The sequence below is a fragment of the Trichechus manatus genome, unplaced genomic scaffold, assembly GCF_000243295.1.
Source record: "Trichechus manatus latirostris isolate Lorelei unplaced genomic scaffold, TriManLat1.0 scaffold00075, whole genome shotgun sequence".
NCBI classification, from domain to species: domain Eukaryota; kingdom Metazoa; phylum Chordata; class Mammalia; order Sirenia; family Trichechidae; genus Trichechus; species Trichechus manatus.
In genome coordinates, this window is record NW_004444011.1 from 2,617,585 (window position 1) to 2,637,660 (window position 20,076).

General features: G+C 39.1%; 1 protein-coding gene across 1 annotated transcript in view; it reads right to left on the reverse strand.

Moving 5' to 3' along the window:
* Positions 1-16,350, reverse strand: part of GPR158 (G protein-coupled receptor 158) — a 734,231-nt gene extending 717,881 nt beyond the window's left edge. The window contains exon 1 of the mRNA XM_004380527.2: positions 15,090-16,350. Coding sequence (XP_004380584.2) covers positions 15,090-15,991 — 902 coding nt within the window. The 5' untranslated portion in view covers positions 15,992-16,350. The remainder of the gene's footprint in view (positions 1-15,089) is intronic.
* Positions 16,351-20,076: the final 3,726 nt, after the last annotated feature.

Genomic DNA, 20,076 nt, shown 5'->3' on the forward strand with positions numbered 1-20,076 from the left:
GGTTAATATCTGATTTTTCTCATCAACAATAATAGCTAAAATCAATATAACAATTTCTTTCAAATTCTGAGGGGAAAATGACTTTGAACCTATAATTCTATATCCAAGCAAACAATCAGTCATTCATGAAGACAAAAACATTTTCAGACATGAAAAGATTTAGAAAGTTATCTTCCACACATCCTTTCTGAGAAAGAAAACTTGAGAGTGTACACAAGGAAAAAAAGAAAACAGGATTAGAAATAAGTACCTGTATCCAACACACAGTTGTTGAACTAATACAAAAAGTCAAGCATTTGAAAAGATTTCCAATAGTTGTTCTGCAGAAGTCCCAAAGCAACTTCTACAAGTTATTCAATAAAACAGTGAATGTTCTTTAACAAATACAATGATTGATTAAGAAATTGGAATATCTTAGAAATAAGTAAAACATAGAATTCTTTTTTGTTTTATAACACAAGAAAGGCAATTAGAAACTTCAAGGGGGAAAAATACATAAAAAGACTTGATGCAAGCATGCACAAACTAAATGTAGCATGGTTTTGAGCAACTGATACGTAAAAAAAGGAATCCATTTGACCTTGAAATTTGGAACATTCTTCTTAAAATGGTATAAATTCAATTTTTCATTTCAATTCTTAGAGGCAACTAATGGATAAAGCACTGAATTTTTTTTTAACTGAATGACAGAATATTAGTATTATCATCTTTAATTATCTAAAAAGATTAAAATAGGCAACAGTAATAGGAAGGTGGAGGAAGAAAAGTAGAGAAAAGAAGAGAAGATAACTGTCTAAAATTTATAGATGCAAAAGTCAAGATTTGGAGATATTAAAGTTTTAAAGGCAACCAATAGGAAAAATTAAAAATGAAAATATAATTAACAAAACAAGGGAGAGGAGAGAGGGGAAAAGGGGGATATAAAGAAGCTAAACTCCACATTTGTCAGATTGAAGAAGGTAATGATGATGATTGCATTTCCTAAAACTCATAGTCCCAAATTTCCATTGTTAATAATCTCCATTAGAGACACATTCCTGCCTATACTTTTCCTGTCATGCAGAGTCCACCTTCTCCAAATTCATGTCCCAAATGTTCATGGTCTCTCTTCTGGTTATTCCAATCTCACTTCTTCTGTGACTTTGTGCCTCTTACTGGCAGTTCTTCTGGCCAACCTCAAGATCTTAGACCCTTACATAAAAGGCAACAAAGCATGTCAGGAAATGCCAAATGACAGGACCTGCCAGCCGCCAGCTTGAGAGAGGTCAGAGACCTGCAAGACATGATCCCAGGATTGTTGGCAAGAAAAAAAATGCTTTGTCCATGAATTTACCCACTGTGCCTCTCCTCTGTTCTTCTGCTATGTCTGGAAAGTGTTTCACTTTACAGGTCTGAGCCTGGGCGCAAGGAAAGCACCAAACTCAATAGCCAAAATAAAGCAAGAAAGCTAAAATAAAACCATCATCTGGAGGGAAAAAAAATGAAAATACATTCATAATCTGTATATTGCTACTGGGGTAGAGATTTTTAAGGAATGTCTCTATATTATCACAATATTCTAAACCTTTTTCTCTGTACCTTACTTTCATCTTCTACCACATTACCCACTTCTCACTACATTCCAGAAACACTGGTTTTCTTTCTGTTCTTAGAGCACTTGAAGCTCGTTTTTGTCTCACGGCCTTTGTACTTGCTGTTCCCCTATCTGGAATGGGATCATTCAGCTTGTTCCATGACTGCTTCCTTCCCCTCTTTCATTTCTCAACTCAGTCACTCTTCACAGAGGCTTTTCCTGATCTCCGTTTAATGAAGCCCACCTATCTCTCAGTCATTCTCTACTGCATTAACCTGCTTATTTCCTTACAGCACTTTTTTCTATCAAGAATTATTTATTATTTTTATCTTGCTTATTTATTATCTATCTTCCCCCACTCCACAAGAAAGTCCATGAGGACAGTGATTTTTGTCTGTCATTTTCACTATTATAACCCCAGCACTTAGAGCCCTAGCCAGGCACATAGTATATACTCTATAATAATAATAATAAAAGAATAATACATTTCAGACACTTTGTCAAGTGGTTTTCATATATAAGCTTATCTAATCTTTACAACAACGAGACATATTCTACCTCTTTTGCAGGTGAGGAAATTAAGCCACAGAGAGGTTAATTAACTTGCTAGTGGCACATAGTAAGTGGAAGTGGAAACTCCTAGATTAAAACTAGGTTTGTAACCCCAAAACACTTCTTCCTAGACACTATTCCTTGCCCTGAAATATGCAAGGCACTTTCAAGAGTTACTGGATTTGAAGTTGTAAAATATCCTTGCATTTGAAGGACATGTAGGATGAGTTGGGAGAATAGGACATGTACACAAAGAGAAAAACAAAAATAACAAGAGGCAGCTCACCCTCATGATAGACCCTATTTTAAAGGTGAGAAAACAAAGAAGAAACCCCCCAAAAAAGGGAGAATCAGAGCATACAACTCAGTGGCTTCTCCTTTCAAGGTTCCATAGCGACCCTGTAGGACAGTAGAACTGCTCCATAGGGTTTCCAAGGAGTGACTAGTGGATTTGAACTACTGACCTTTTAGGTTAGCAACCATAGCATGCCACAGCTCTTAACCACTGTGCCACTAGGGTCCCCTCTTCCAAGGTTCAGTACCTGTGATCTCCCGGCCTTCATAAAGAACCTGCTAAGCATTCTAAAACTTTCATTACTGATAGAGTCATTGATGATATTGCAATGCTTCAGGTACACAGAATGGCCTATAGTCAAATTTTCAAGAAACTAAAGCTGAATTTGCTAAGCATTTATGGTTTTTAATTTTAGTTCCTAAGATCTTCTAAAATAAACTGTACGTGTTTCTGCCTTATCAAATACTGTTTATTTTACCCAGATTTATGTTTAAGGACCAGCTCCTTCTGAATTACAAAGCCTTTTTTTTTAATATAGACTTCTGATCCCATTCTCAGATTATCTCATCTCATGGGGTCTGGGGAGGGCCTGGGAACATATTACCAGGTCTTCAGGTGATTCTAGTGTCCAGCCAGGTTTGGGATCAATGTATAATTAGCATAAATTAACCTTTACTTGATGACTCTGTCTTTTTACTTGCGCCTATTACTAAACTACAAGTTCACTGCAGCAAGTGATGGTCACCACTTCCGTGGTCTCAATTTCCCCACCCATAAAAGTAAAGAACTGTATTACATGATCTCCAAAATTGTTTTTAGTGCTAAAATTCTAATTCTTTGAAAAGGAGTTTTTCTCAGGATATTTACTAAAACACTCCTTTAAAGAATGCCTCCTGAGACCATTTTTTATTATTAGCCTCTTCCTCATAAAAATGGAAAGAATGATATATGCTAAATAACTTTCAGGGAACTGGATTATGAAGGCCTTTTCACAAAATTAATTAAATCAATATTTGAAACAGCTTTCCTCAAAAGTTTGCCTTATTCAGAAAAATCATAATATTTACCTTTCTTTTCATGAGCCCTGGATTCATCATTAACATTCATAACATTGTCCCTGATTTCTCCATAACTAACACAGTGTGCAGCAGCAAGCTCCTCATCCCCTTGTCACTGCACTCAGATAGATTACATGTTTATGGATAGGGAATGAAGAAGCAGTCACTTAGTTTGCTCTAAAGTAATGTGCACTGTGAAATCTAGACATTTTTCTTCATCATGCAGTCATCACTATTTTTAAGCCCTCTCCTGACTTATTTCTGCCCATTAGCAACATTAGAAACTGCATCTTTAAACTTATGTTTATTAAAGCCTTAAATAATGTCTACATATCATTTCTTTGAGGACAGTTCATTTACAGTATTCATATTCTAAACATCCTTTTCTTGAATCAATAAAGTTAAAATGGCAGACAGAATGTTTTTAAAACATACATTACAGGGTATTAATATTCCTTTAATAGGATAAGCTCTGTATTAGTCTAATAATAGGTTTGACATCCTGAAATAAAGTTCTGAAATACATGTAGAGTCAACCTGCCTTTATAATGGTTAAACCTTTGGGAACTTAATTCCTCACTATCTACTAGGAAAGAGTAGTTCAGTTTCATGGAACTATAAAAGTACTCAGTGGTCAACAGAACTTCATGAAAAAGTAAAACAATATTCTACAGCATCATAGATTGTTGTTTTTCTGTCAGTTCATTCATCTCCATTTATTTCTTCTCCCCACACCTCTTTATTCCCCACTCTTCTCCCCATCTCTGTTCTCCCACCATATACTCCCCCCCACACACAATTTCCCTTCAAATTACATTTTTTAATCCCATTTCTGTCAAATCCAACTCATATCCACCGTATAGAACAGAGTAGAACTGCCCCACGGGGATTCCAAGACTGTAATCTTTACAGAAGCAGACCGTCACATCTTTCTCCCATGGAGCAACTGGTGGGTTCAAACCACTGACCTTTCGGTTAGCAGAACACTTAACCACTGCACCACCAGAGTTCTTTCATCTTTTAGTAGGGAAATTTAAATATATAACATTTAACATACAAGTAGTAAAACCATGCTTTAGCAACAAATTCTGCAAAGAATTTAGCCAGCTGTTCTTTTTTGAGCCCTGATGACGTACAAACGCAAGTTAATGTTTCATTGATCCATCACAATTTTCCAGTTCTCATTCATTTCAGGTTTTATACTTACAGTGTCCTTATGTTCCAAACAAATAAGCAGATAGATGATCCTGTGCCATTTTCATGATCATTGGTATGTTTGAGTTCATTGTTGCAGTTTTTCTGTAGTACATTCCAACTTAGGGGGCTCATCTTTCAGCATTATTCTGTTTTGCTACATAGGGTTTTCACTGGCTAATTTTTAGAAGTAGATTGCCAGGCCTTTCTTCCCAGTCTATCTTAGTTTGGAAGCTGTGATGAAACCTGTCCACCATGGGTGACCCTGTTGGTATTTAAAATACCGGTAGCAGAGCTTCCAGCATCATAGTAACATGCAAGCCACCACAGTACGACAAACTGACAGACTGGTGGTGGAGAGAGAGAGAGAAAGAAAGAAATGTAATCTGACATATATGTGTAAAGTACAAACACACATCATATGCACACACACACACTTTGAATAAGGATAGACTCAGAATAAACGTAGTTTGTTCCTCTACACCAGTGGCTCTCAAGCAGGTGCACTTTTGCCCCCTAGGGGTATTTGGCAGTGCCTAAAGACAGTTTTGGTTGCCATAACTGGAGGTTAGGGTGCTACAGGTATCTAGTTGCGTGGCTACACCAAAAAGTTTTGATTTCCACCCTCAAAACTTTAAACACTTTAGAGAAGAGATGGATATATTCCCTTTTATTTTTAGTTTATCAAAAATAAAAAGTTACCATCAAGTCCACTCTGACTCATGGTGACTCCATGTGTGTTAGAGTAGAACTGGGCTCCATAGAGTTTTCAATGACTGAATTTTCAGAAATAGATCACTAGACCTTTCTTCCAAGGTGCTTCTGGATGGACTTGAACCTCTACCCTTTTGGTTAGCAGCCAAGTGCATTAACTGTTTATACCACCCAAGGACTCCATTCCTCAAATACTTCTACTAAAGATATTAAACTAAAGTATTGGCAATACCTCAAGTGGGAAAAAGACTGGTCAAAGATGTCAACAAAAATGAAACACCAAGGCAAAGTCATAGAAGCTTCCTAGATACATCCAAACACCTTGAGGGACCGAGCTACTGGGGCTGAAGGCTAGGGACCATGGTCTTGGGGGACATCTAGGTCAGTTGGAATAATATAGTTCATAAAGAAAATGTTCTACACCCTACTTTGGTGAGTAGGGTCTAGGGTCTTAAAAGCTTGCAAGCTGCCACCTAAGATACATCTATTGGTCCCATCATGTTCAGAGCAAAGGAGAATGAAGAAAACCAAAGACACAAGGAAAATATTAGTCCAAAGGATTAATGGACCACATGAACCACAGCCTCCACCAGCCTGTGCCCAGAACTAGATGGTACCCAGCTACCACCACCACTGGCTCTGACAGGGATCAAAATAAAGGGTCCCGGATAGGGCGGGACAAAAATATAGAACAAAATTCAAATTCACAAAAAAAATCAGACTTACTTGTCTGACAGAGACTGGAGGAACCCCCAAGACAATGGCCCCCCCACACCCTGCTAACTCAGAATTGAAGCCACTCCCAAAGTCCATCTTTCAGCCAAAGATTAGACAGGCCCATAATACAAACAGTAACATACATGAGGAACGTGCTTCTTAGTTCAGTCCAGTATACGAGGCCAAATGGGCAACACCTGACCAAAAGCAAAGACGAGAAGGCAGGAAGGGCTAGGAAAACTGGACGAATGGACCCAGGGAAACTGGGGTCTAAAGGGGAGAGGGGAGAGTGCTGACACATTGCGAGAATTGCAACCAATGTCACAAATCAGTTTGCATTAAATTTTTGAATGAGAAACTAATTGCACTGTAAACTTTCACCTAAAGCACAATAAAATAAAATAAAAAAAGAAGTTAAAAATAGGTATGGACAGGAAAAGTTGATAACGTTGCTTTGTATGCCCTCAAAGTCAAATAAAAAATTTCCAACTTTATTCTTTCACTTATAGACAGTATTTATCTTTAATTTTCTAATTCATTAAGTTTATATTGATGATACAGAGATAAAGGTTTGCTCTCAGAGTTTAATCTACCAGAAAATTGTTTGGGTTTAGCCAAAAAATTATATTAAAAAAACCTTTTCTTATTCGCTGTTTTCACAAACAAAGTTTAACTTTAAAACAAGGTAAAATTCTATAAATTTGTTTCTAAGTTTTAGTTCATGTATTTTACATTTGTACAGGAGTCCAATAGTAATTACCAAGTTCTGCAAAGCAAGCTTTTTTGTTTGCTAAGGAATTTGAGCTGAAGTTTATAAAACTGGTCTTTTATTCTCACAATCCTAGGCATTTTCGCTCAGTGTGAGTAAAGTACTTTTCTATATTGTGTGGGAAAGATTTTGATAATCCTTACCTTATGTATTCTGCAGTTTCTGGCCCAATATTTTGTGTATTTCACACGCATTGCAAAGAAATGTGGTTACAAGTTTCAGTATAGCTTGTCTTTTTTTTTTGCCAGCATCATTATGAAGACAAATAGCAATCTGCTTTATGAACATTAATAAGGTCTAGATTTTGTGGTTCCATACATGATATTTCACTGCATCTTGATAACTTACAGATGATAATAGAACTTTAGAATTTATTTTCCCATTTTGTAATATCATATTTGATCAAATATAAAATGTTATTAATTATAAGATGCACTATTATATTTATGCCACTGAAGAAAGTATATGCCATTTGAAGTGACATGCTGTCAATCATAAGACATATCTCAATCTGAGAGACATTAAAATGTGAAAACAGGTACATTTTAAAATTAATGAACTAAATTCATTCTTTACTGTTACACCTTTCCCTTTCTTAGATAAAAGCCATGGGTTTTGTTATTCTACAAAAGTTTCTTCCATAATAATATACTAAGATGTATACATTTGACAAATCACATAAATAGTATGAAAGCTAGGTTAAAGAAACCAAAATCTTATGTAATTCTGAGGTTGCTTAAGTTATAGGCTCACTGGGTACTTTGGTGATTGGACAGGATAAAAAAATCCAAATTTTGCCAAGTTATGTATTATTTTGTTTAACTGTAGTTTTTAAATGGAGTAAAGTAACAACAAATATGACAATCAATTAAAAATAACTGGATCACAATTAATTAGAAGTATCAGTTAACTCTGTGTGTGTGTGTGTGTGAGAGAGAGACACTGCCTTTTTTGGCAAAAAGCTAGGTGACAGGATTTCTGTTGCGGGGGGGTGGCGAGAACTTTCCTAACTATCCTGGGGTCAAATCACATTTAAACTAATCTATGTTTTCTGTAAACACTACCTATAAACCTGGAAATTATGTATTTCATGTAATTGTCTTAAGGCACTATAATACCCTTGTGTATCAAAAATAAATTCAGTCATGGTCCCTTTACTAGACTTGGCATTATAGGAAAGGGGGTGTGAAGTCCTAAGAAAGACTTTTATCCAAGAGGATTAACCTCCCCCAAACTGAAGAAGTAACTCATGGAACAGCCTATCCATCTAAATATTTTTATAGGTCAGGTTTTTTTCCTGTAGGAGGAAAGATTTGTTGGGTTAATAAATGTCCAGCCAAAGTGGAAATTACACATGGAAATGGTTTTTTACTAAAAGTTGATAAGGCTAAACGACCAGCAGAGCAAGCCCCAGTGATGCATATGCCATAGCTGTGCTAGGCAAGCGCTTAATAATGCTGTTAGCGGCAAACTCTCCCATAGCCCTGGTACCAGTGAACTGCCTATTTACACATAATGGCCGTCAAGCTGCCAAAGTTATCAAAATTCCAATATGCTATCGTAGTACTTCTGCTTAAATAACCCTATGAACACCAGTACAGAACTGAAGAGATAAAGCAGACAAGGCCCTAATTCTTCTGTAATAACCAAGTGCAAAATAGTTTCAACAACGTACTTATTGGCATCCCAGTATATTACAATGTAATTATAAAACACAATGTATGTGGAATTCAGTAGCACTCTTGAAACTACTGTGGTGTTGGCAAGGAATATTGAATATACCATGGACTACCAGAAGAATCAACAAATCTGTCTTGGAAGAAGTACAGCCAGAATACTCCTTAGAAGCAAGGATGGCGAGACTTCGTCTCACGTACTTTGGACATATTCTAAGGAGGGACCAGTCCCTGAAGAAGGACATCATGCTTTGTAAAGTAGAGGGTCAGTGAAAGAGAGGAAGACCCCCAATGAGATGGATTGACACAGTGGCTGCAGTGATGAGATAAAGCATAGCAATGATTGCAAGGATGGCATGGGACCCAGCAGTGTTTCGTTCTGTTGTACATAGGGTCACTATGAGTCAGAACCAACTCAACGGCACCTAACAACAGCAAGTTAAAACTAAAACAAAGGTAGCCTTAAAAAGCCTGTAGAGTATACAGAAAACTGCTGCCTTTCTGAAGTTCAAAGTAATATTTGGCTTATCCAACAGTTGACACTATAAAATCAGTCTAAACAGGGTACCAGTTCCCTCTCCAGAGGATAGGCGTATACTCCTGTAATATACTTAGAAGTCTTGGAAATACCATTTCTGCTTCCAAATGCATATTCTAGAAAATAACAAGATAATACTATGCCACTATTGCTCCACAATAAATAACCCTTTTTAAAATCTTAAAGCCAACTACAGAGGCAACTTGGAAACAGATTTTTTAAGAGTAAGTACTTTTTAAGGAGCTTCAAAAATGTCTAAAAATTTATTATCTTGAGGGAAAGTACTGAGGTATGCTGAGGTCCTTGGCTTAGAAATCTGTGAAATAACTTCATGTTGATTTTTAAGTAAAATTTCAGGGGATTTGTCAAGACCTGGAAACTCAGATCATACTTACTGTTATTTTGAAGTGGAATTCTCATTACCATTAGGATACATATACTTAACTCTGTGTGTTGGGAGGGAATAGTCTATGACCATGATAGAGTTAAACACTGAACATATATGAGCATGTTCTTCATTTTTATGAACATACATTCATTAATTTCATCATTGTAATCAAATTAAACTTCCAGAGTTGAAGTGGCACATTTAGTTATGTCCATAATCATAAGATTTAGGACTATAAGGATCATTAGAGGTCGTTCAGTCAAAACCGCTCAATTTATAGATGAGGAAACTAAGGATTAGGCAACTGCTGCTGTCGGTAACATCATAATTCAAGGATATAGTCCAGGCTGGTGCCAATATCTTCTGTCTCTAAGGCCAGTATTTCCACCATATCCACTGCCATTACAAGCTTTCCCAATAATCAGGAATGAAAATAAGCTATTCTATAAATTATAAATTATCATAAATAACATGACTCCAATACAATTAAATTAAAAAGAGTTTATGGTCAGTTGAGGACAGTATTGGAGAAGACAGAAGCTGTAATGAAAAAAAATACCTACTCAGCTGCCTGTGTGATAACAGTTCTTCATTTAGTCTTTACAGAAGCCCGGTGACATATACATTACCACTCAAACAGTTTACAGATGAAATAACTGAGACTCAGAAACCTCAGTAGCAGAAGGTCATCTAAAAACCCTGTGATCTATAACCCAGGAAAACACCTCTATGCTGTTCCTATAGGTAAGCCTCTTCAGCTCTATCAGCTCCCACCAGAAAATCCGTAAAGTCATAGGATATGTTTGGTTTAGAGCAAGATGATCATTTCTCTTCTGTGTGAGTTGCCCCATTTTGCTGAAAGCAAAAATCTGCACCAGAATCATTAACAGAGGTACATGGGTATATGTGTGTGAAAGAGAGAGCGAAGTGATCCCTCAGGAAGTCAGGGAATTAGTGACACTGATGTCCATTAGTTTCTACAAAGGGGTTTTCACTCTATGGTGATCTTTCTTAATTGTCCTATTATTACCTTTTAACCAAACACCAAGTCTGCCATTCACTTGGTTTCTTCTTTCTCTGCGTGTCACTCCCCCATCAATAACCACAGGCACTGTTTTCCTGTGTATCAGCCCTGTTTTCAAGGCTTACTTGTTGACCACCTGGACTACTTAGAATTCATAGAACAAAGAGTTATAAAAAGATTTGGAGATAATCAAGTCCATTCCCATTTTAATTTTGCAGAAACTGATTTCCAGAGAGGTAATACAGCTAGTCAGAGACAAAACTGGGACTTGGGGTAAAGTTCTAACTCAAATCTAATCCTCTTCTCACTACACAACACATTCTCTCTTGAATGTGTTAAGCCTATACAAAGATATTTATTATAAGATGATTCAAGCCTGAATTGCATAGGGAAAGATTTCCATGAATAAAAGAACCAGATGCAAAGGAGAACATGTTCTGGGTAAGATTTGGATTAAGCATTAGGAAAACTTTGCGGTACTAAAATTTTTTTATAACAAAGATTCACGTGCCTTGATTTTTCTTTCAAAATTAATTTCACATGACATGATGTTTGTCTCTTCTTTCTACCTATGCAAACAGTGATGGGAATATTGATATACCTAATAATGAATGACTTAGCCTAAAAAAATAAGTGTATCGTTTATTTTGGCCAAATATATTATTTCCAGTCAATATCATGTTATATTTTTTAATAACAAGGTGAAAATCATAATTATGAAATCAAGATATAGAAAGCAACATAGGGTAGTGGAAAAACTATATAAGCTTCATAGATAAATCTAAATTTGATTTTTGTTTCCTAATTTACTAGCTGTTTTACCCTGGGAAGTTTGCTCAACTTTTCTGAAGTTGTAACTACCTAAGAATTCTAAGAATTAAATGAAGTGGTATATATAAAGCCTCTAACATACAACAGGTGCTAAATGAATACTTGTTCCCATTAATCCTAACCTACCCCAAAAGAGATGTGCCGCTCCTTGCACATTCTTTTAGCTCTTTGGGTCTCAGTTTCCTTAACAGTAAAATGAGAAGATGGAACCACTTGAAAGGAACTAAAGTCCCTTTCAGTTCAACAAGAAAGAATGAATTTCCCACAGGAACTCACCTTCATTTAAATTCAACAAACACTAATAAGTACCTTACATCTGTCTTAGGCACTGAACAGTCTTAACCACCACCAATAAACTGTCTATGAATTCAGCAGAATGAGATCCAACTCCATAGTACTTTAAGTTCCACAAACAAAAATTACTATGTGAATCCTAAGGAGTCTAAGTTTAAGGAAAACTCTACAAGGACATCACAAACACAACACTCTAAGTAAAAATATTTTAGGGTATACTTTAAATTATTACTACAGCTCTCTTTCTGCTATAGGACAAAAGATGAAAACTAAAATGTTTATACTATAAATCGATAACAAAAGACTTGAGACATTTAGTTAAGGGGAATTAGTGTCATTTTTTTTAAAGAAACAGAATAGGAATAAACTTCTTCCTATGTGAGTCTTATGCTTGGTTTTGAAATTTAAGATACTTGTGTCATTTGGAAACGGGAATAAAATTTATTCTGAGAGTTTTTTTACAGTGATATATATTAATATAAGAAAGTGGTTGTTTATGTTCTCAACATTACTTTTGAACTTCATGTTTTGGATTTACATTTTCTAAATATAAAATATAATGTAATTTAAATGCCTTAATCTTATAAGTAAGACCTGTGGAAATATTAACTGATTTTAAATGAGAATTTTAACCACAAAACTTTTCCTCCTTTTCTCTTCTGTAAGTAAATCATTATCAGGCATTTTTTTCATTATAGACTTTCATTAAGACTTTTTGCAAAGAGCCCTCTCCTAGTTTAAAATACTATTTAACATTATAACTAGGGCTCCTAATTGTGGTTTCACAGAAATGATTCATTTGAGATTTACCATGTAACCATACCTGTCAAATATCATCTATCTGTATTGTAGAATTTTATAAAACGCATCTTAAATGATAAAACATAAAAAAAAAAAAAAAACCTCTGCCTTTTAGGAATACAAAAAGTCAGAAAAGGCCCATTTAAACATTACCTCAAATGTGTAAATGAACAATATAATCTTTTTTTTTAAAAATCAGCAGCTGTGTTTTATGGGCTAATGTTTTTTTCTTAAAAAGATGATAGAGAATAAAGTATGTCTCCAGAACATAGATTGTATGCAAAGTTCAGACAGCCACAGAAATATGATTTAGGTATATACGTATAAGCCAGAGGCAGAAGGCCTAGATCCTATTTCTTCTGTTGCTAGAAACTACGTAATTTTTGGACAAGTAAGTTCACCTTTCTAATTCTATTTTGTTATCTATAAAACAACAGGTAGAACTATCTGATTTCTTTAAGATTTATTCTAGTTCTAATAATATCTGTGTGAATCCTAAATACAGTATTTGAGGAGCACAGGAGGTAGGGCAAAAATACTCACAGGAGAGCACTTATTCTGCTTTTTGTAGCTGCTGCTGAGACTGACCAGCTTCTGTAAAAAGCCAAAGACTATAGCCTGGCTTTGTGCGTTAGCTGAAGAACACCATCAATGATTATAAAAGCACTTAGAGACTAAGCCGGGGAAACAATATTCTCCGAAAATAGACAAAAAATAGTTGGGGGTGGGGGGTATGTGAGCCCTCACAACCTCAGACCCTTTGTGTCCTCAGCCTTTCATCCTGGCTGTCAGAAGGTTCTGAGTTCCTTCAGATGATCTATGTCCTCTGATCCTTAAGAGAAATAATTCTGGAAATGATAGATACATACATACATATAGATAGAGGATAGATACATACATATAGATAGATGATAGATAATAGGTAAGTAGGTAGGTAGGTAGATAGATGATAGATAGACAGATAGATAAAGATAGATCATTCGATCCTGGGACTCCCTGAAAAGGCTCCTGTAAAGGCCACAAACAATTTGCTGGCAGTGAATGACATCTGGCTGATCTTTCCTCTTCTGAGCAAATGATACGGCAAAGACTCGAAGACTCAGCTCTTGCTAACAGGATCCTGCAGCCATCAGGAGGAAATGAGATTATCCTGAAAGTGGGAAAGAGTTACTCTGGTTTAAGACAGGATCTTTAAAAGAGATAGATAAAACACACACAAAGATTTAATATGGCCATACAGAACCAGAGAAAGGCAGTTGTTTTTCATTTATGCCTTCTCAAGTGTTCCTAGCATTAAAAGCTACAGAATTTTAGAACTGGATGGCTCCCTGGAGATGATGGATAAGTAGCTGAAGCCCAGAGAGGTTAAACAACTTGCTCAAGGTCATTCAGCAGTAAATAACAGTGCCAAGACAAACAAGTACCCCCCCCCACACACACACACACACCCTTGCCCACCTAGTACTTATCCTGGTCTCTCATCAGGTCAGCATCCTGTCCTTGCTGTGACAAACAGAGCATTATAAAAACCCAGTGAGAGGTTTGTCACTTCTTTCCAGGTTCCCAAAAACTACAGAAACAAGCTCAGGCCCCAAGAGCTTCTTTCTAGAGCATCCCATCATGGGAATTGGGAAGAATCCCACTTAATCTGTAGCCCTCTCACAGACCCTCTTTGGAGTTTCTACTCCTTTCCTTTCTGCTCCTTCTTCACATCTACTCTTAAGGGGTACTTCTAGAAGTTCCTCACCTCAAAGGTCAAGCAATTCCCAGGGCAGAAGTCACAACCTGCTTGTTTACAAATTCTCATCTTTCCTCAAATGCTATATACCTTGGGACAGGAAATAACAAAACTGTTAAGTTTCCTCCAAGCTTCCTGCCTGATTCAACCAGAACTGATTTCCTCCTTCCCTAAGATAATCAGGTTCCTTTACAAAGTGTTGAGAGTGTGAAGGACACTGGAGAACCAGATCTGCCTAACACGGAAAACAGGAGAAAGAGGGGACAAAGGAAGAGAAGATAGACCGGGGTGAGGGGGGAGCGGGACGAGTAGAAAGAGCATATTGAACAAATTGTGAAGTCTGGATCCTGGAGATAGCTAGACTGCTACGACTGACTCAGCTGCTGAGGGAACAGAATTGCTAAGGGAACTGCACCGATACTCTCTGGTAACTGACTAACAACAGACCGGTGCCCCAAACTACACGTTTAGGAAGGAGGTACGGGTTACCCTGAAGTGGCAGACACGAGGAACTCTGTTCCTCAAGCCCCCTTTTCTCCTCTCTGATCCGTTTCTCGCTCCTCTGCGTGCCTAACCGTGAGTTCACCAAGTTCCATCGCCATCACCCCCTTAGCAGAACTCCCCTCCCTGCTATCCCGAGTTGGAGAAACGCAAAGAGGAGCCAAGGTTGCTTTCAGCTCTACCAAGTGCCACCTCCTTTCAGAGAAGTGATCCAAAAGAAAGGCTTTCGCTGAGTGCCTGAAGCTTACAGACATGGGGCGCTTAACGCCCCTAGGCACATTCGCCGACGTCGGGCGTCGCTTAGCCTGGGCCTCTGCTCCTGGGATGGGAGGCGCAAGCGACACAACCGAATGCGCTTTCCCCACCTGTACACCAACCAGCGAAACCGGAAGGTAAACTTGGCTTTTGTTTTTTTTTCCCCCCTACCTGAATTCAGGGACCAGGTTAGGCTGCAACCCGTAGAAAGCAGCGGAGAGAGTGACCAGCCAGCCGGGCTTGTAACTCCCGTTCTCGCACTCCAAATAAGGCGGAGACCACTTGACATGGCTTTTATCCCCACCGAGCCCGTCCCTGCGCCGCCAGCTATGGCCCAGGCCCCGGGGCCCCTGATTGGAGCCGCGGCGGTGAAAGTGGGGCCTCCACTTGCGCCGGAGGCCATGGAACCACTCGGTCTCCAGCGTGGCGTTGGCCAAGTGGTGAGCCGAGGAGGACAGGTCCTGGAGCAGGATGTGGCTCTTCTCTCGGGTGGCCTGGAGGAAGACCTGCGGGGCAGGCGCGGACAGTGACTCGGTGCTGAAGGTGATGGCCGCCCGGGAGATGCTGGGCTCGCCTTCCAGGAGACTCCGCACCAACGCCTGGTACCACTCCAGGTCGTCCTGCAAGTTCTGCTCCCGCGACTTATTGCTCTGCAACATCATATTGAGGAAGTTGGTGGCGTGTGTCAGGGTGTCCAGCGCTCCGTGCAAGGAAGGGTGAGAGGTGGCAGGGGCTGATGACTTCCCTGGCATGCCTGCCAACTCATAGCGGCCAGAGCAGTTGGCTCGCTTCAGCTGGAGGGAGTCCCCAGTGTAGAGGTAAGAGGCCACGTCCATGGGCACCTCCTCGGTGAGTTTCTGCGCCAAGATGGTGCCGTCGGTGGAGTGGCTCCAGGGTATCGAAGGATCCGAGGCAGAGGCTCGAACAAGGTGCTGGTCGTGCTGCTTCCCCTTCAGGGTCCTCTCTCGAGGAGAATCCGACCGTCCCAGAGGGTCGCGGCTGGCGCCAACAGCTCCCAATCCCAGATGGGCGAACAGGAGGCAGAGGAGTAAGTGGTAAGCCATGGCTCCCATCTGTCTAACCGAAAGGAGACGAGAGGACGAGAAGAGTCACTTTTTAAATTCTGGTCATCAATTTATCAACATTAAGAGTTTTACTTGCAGTCTTGCCCCTTCTCCAGATGGCACCAGAAAAACAAAAAGGACTTCAAAATAAGAATGTTTCGAAATTGGTCCGGATGGCTGAGCTACCGTCATAGGAAATCAAATCACCTGTGGCAATGCTAGCTACCTGCACCCGCTCCACAACGGGTCGACTCGGGATTACGCACCTAGCAGCCTTGAGCCGAACGGGTTACATCCCCTCTTGCTCCCGGCAGCTACAGTTAGTCTGCTTACGTCTTTCTGCTCAGCGGCTTCCACCGCGGCTTTCACTGAGGTGTGTTCAAGAGCTGCTGCTGCTGCTACCGCCGTGGCCGCCAAAGACGCTGCTCAATCATCTCAGGTCGTTCCTGCCTCCCAGCTCTGGCTCCTCCTCGTTGACTTGCGGAGCGCGCGCGCACACAGACCCACACCCGACAGCACCCGAGGAAGACCCAAAGAGCAAAGGTTTCTTTTAAGATGTTTATCTCTCTGGAGTCAAGAGAGTTAGGCAGCTGGTTAATTGGAATCTTTTGGTTTGGCTACAAACCACACTCATGCCTCTCCCTGCTCTTAGGGGAAAAAGCATGTTTAAAGAGGCAGTTTGGCCGCAACCAAACCCTTGCAGGGCGGATTCAAGTCATTTGGTTGCCTGTTTGGTCGGCTTCCCTGTCAATCAGCCGACTGCCGTGTGTTAGGCTGGGGCGGGAGCTGTCCAGTGCTGAACCCGAGGGGGAAGGGAGGCGGAGGAGGTGGTGGCGCGGAAGGCTGCAGCGCCTACTCCTTTCATCCACTCCTGTAAGACTCGGAAACCTGAGGAGGTAGAGGCGAAGATGGGCTGGAGTGAGGGAAGGAACAAAGCTTCTGTGGCTCAGAGCGAAGGAAACTTGAAAGTGCTGAGGAGGAGGGTTTGGCGTCTTGCATTCTTAGTTAAACCAGCCTTTTCTTTTGCCTGGAAAAAAGGGAGAAGTGAGTTTTCATTTCTGATTTAAATGAGGGGAGGGACGTAGGATGGAAACGTGTCCTCCTGAGCATCCATTCGTTTTAGGCAAATTATCAAATCCTCCTCTCTGTTGTCGGTGAAAGAAATAATTAAAACTTCCTTTCTCAGGCTGGTCTTAACTACAAGAGAGTAATGGAGACATCTACCGGCTGAGCTTTAAGAAGAAAAAAAAATGCAGAATTTAAGGAGCCTCTGCTTTTGAAAGGAGGTCAGCATAGAAGGGAGCCTATAAAAGTGTATACAAGTGAAGATGTCTAAAGGAGAGAACTCATGGACTATGAAAGAATGACAATGAGTGAGTCTGTATTGAGTGGGAAGGGAAGTGATCCTGACTGGAAGTTCCTGGAATTAATGGATAGCAACTAGCGCTTCTGGTTAGCTATAGGTTCAGATATCCAAGTAGAAGAAAAAAATAACTGAATCAGTATGCTAAGCACCCAAAATTATTGGGAGATCCCTTAACACAGTCTGTTTTATGTGAAGTTTATTTAGCAATTTAAGAGTGTCTTCTCACATTTTAAAATCACTCATTTGTACATGATATGTAGTTATTATGCACCTGCACTTTTCCTATGCACCTCCATTTTCAAATTCCCCAAGAAACACATAAATAGAAAACGTCAAATTTACTTCGACTCCCAAATAACATAAATGTCACTCGAAGCATTTTAAGATAGCACTCCTTAGATTTACTTTACCATTTTATAAATTTTCCCTGCTCTCAGAATACATAAACACTGGGATGAATGCTTCAAAAGTGGAAAATCTTTGTCTACGTAGGTCACTTATGTATCTTGAGCCTCTGGAAAAACACCTGGCACATAATAGTTCTCATTAAATATTTGTTAAATGAATGGATGAACCAGAAGATTGTGATGATGAAGCTAATTATTTAAAAATTCATCTTCCCACCCAAGAGGATAAGTCTGCCTGGTGAGGGCTTTTGGAATAAAGGATGGCAACCAGCTTTCCAAACTTTAGCACGTGGTCACCTAGCGAATTTTTATAGCTATGCAAAGAAGAGTTATTAGATTTGTATTTACTTATAAGTAGAGTTCGTGTTCATATCTGACTTTTTATTTAAATTTTGCTCTGCAATGCAAAATAAAGGTCATCCCAGTTTAATGCACTACTATAGCATATGTGGCAATAATAACAGAAGGAATTTCTGTTTGTTTCATTTTATCAGAGTAAACAATATGATTTTGCGTCTATTTAACCATCTAAAGCCTGAAGTGTAATTTCCTCATTAATTGATTTTTTAGAAAAGCTACATAACTTTTTAACAATTCCTTAGAATTTTCTAATATCTAACTTAAACGAGACCACCACTCATCTGTCAGTTTGTTATACTGTGGTGGCTTACGTGTTGCTGTGATGCTGGAAGCTATGCCACTAGTATTTCAAATACCAGCAGGTTCACCCATGGTGGACAGGTTTCAGCAGAGCTTCCAGGCTAAGAGACTAGGAAAAAGGAGGTGGCAGTCTACTTTTGAAAAGTTTGCCAGTGTAAACCTTATGAATAATTATGTCTGATATAGTGCTGGAAGATGAGTGCATCAGGCTAGAAGGCACTAAAAATATTACTGAGGAAGAGCTGCCTCCTCAAAGTACAGTCAACCTTAATGACATGGATGGAGTCAAGCTTTCAGGACCTTCATTTGCTGATGCAGCATGACTCAAAATGAGAAAAAAACCAGCTGCAAACATCCATTAATAATCAGAACATGGAATGTACGAAGTATGAATCTAGGAAAGTTGGAAGTTGTCAAAAATGAATGGAATGCATAAACATCAGTATCCTAGGCATTAGTGAGCTGAAATGCACTGCTATTGGCTATTTTGAATCAGATAATCATATGGTCTACTATGCCAGGTGTCATGGATTGAATTATGTCCCCTCAAAAAAATGTGTGTATCAATTTGGCTGGGCCATGATTCTCAGTATTGTGTGGTTGTCCTCCATTTTGTGATTGTAATTTTATGTTAAAGAGGATTAGGGTGGGATTGTAACACCCTTACTAAGATCACATCCTTGATCCAATGTAGAGGGAGTTTCCCCAGGGTGTGGCCTGCACCGCCTTTTATCTTACAAGAGATAAAAAGAAAGGGAAGCAAGCAGAGAATTGGGGAACCAAGAAAGCAGTACTGGGAGCAGAGTGCATCCTCTGGATCTGGGGTCCCTGTGCAGAGAAGCTCCTAGTCTGGGGGAACAACAATAAGAAGGCCAACAGAGAGAGAAAGCCTTCCCCTGGAGGTGACACCGTGAATTTGGACTTTTAGCCTACTTTACTGTGAGGAAATAAACTTGTCTTTGTTAAGCCATCCACTTGTATTTCTGTTATAGCAGCACTAGATAACTAAGACACCAGGAATGACAAACTGAAGAGGAATGGCATTGCATTCATTATCAAAAAGAACATTTCAAGATCTATCCTGAAGTAAAATGCTGTCAGTGACAGGCTAATATCCATACACCTACAAAGAAGACCAGTTAACATGACGATTGTTCAAATTTAGAACTAACCACTAAGGCCAAAGATGAAGAAATTGAAGAATTTTACCAACTTCTGCATTCTAAAATTGATCAAGCATGCAATCAAGATGCATTGATGATTACTGGTGATTGGAATTCAAAAGTTGGAAATGAAGAAAAAGGATTAGTAGCTGGAAAATATACCCTTGGTAATAGAAATGATGCTAGAGATTGCTTGATAAAATTTTGCAAGACCAACGACTTTCATTGTATGACTTTTTTCAACAACATAAACAGCGACTATACATGTGGACCTCAACAGATGGAATACACAGGAATCAAATCAACTACATCTGTGGAAAGTAATGGTGAAGAAGCTCAATGTCGTCAGTCAGAACAAGGACAGGGGGTGATAGGGAACAGACCATTAATTGCAAGTTCATATGCAAGTTCAAGTTGAAGCTGAAGAAAATTAGAGAAAGCCCACGAGAGCCTTGAGTATATCCCACCTGAATTTAGAAACCATCTCAAGAATAGATC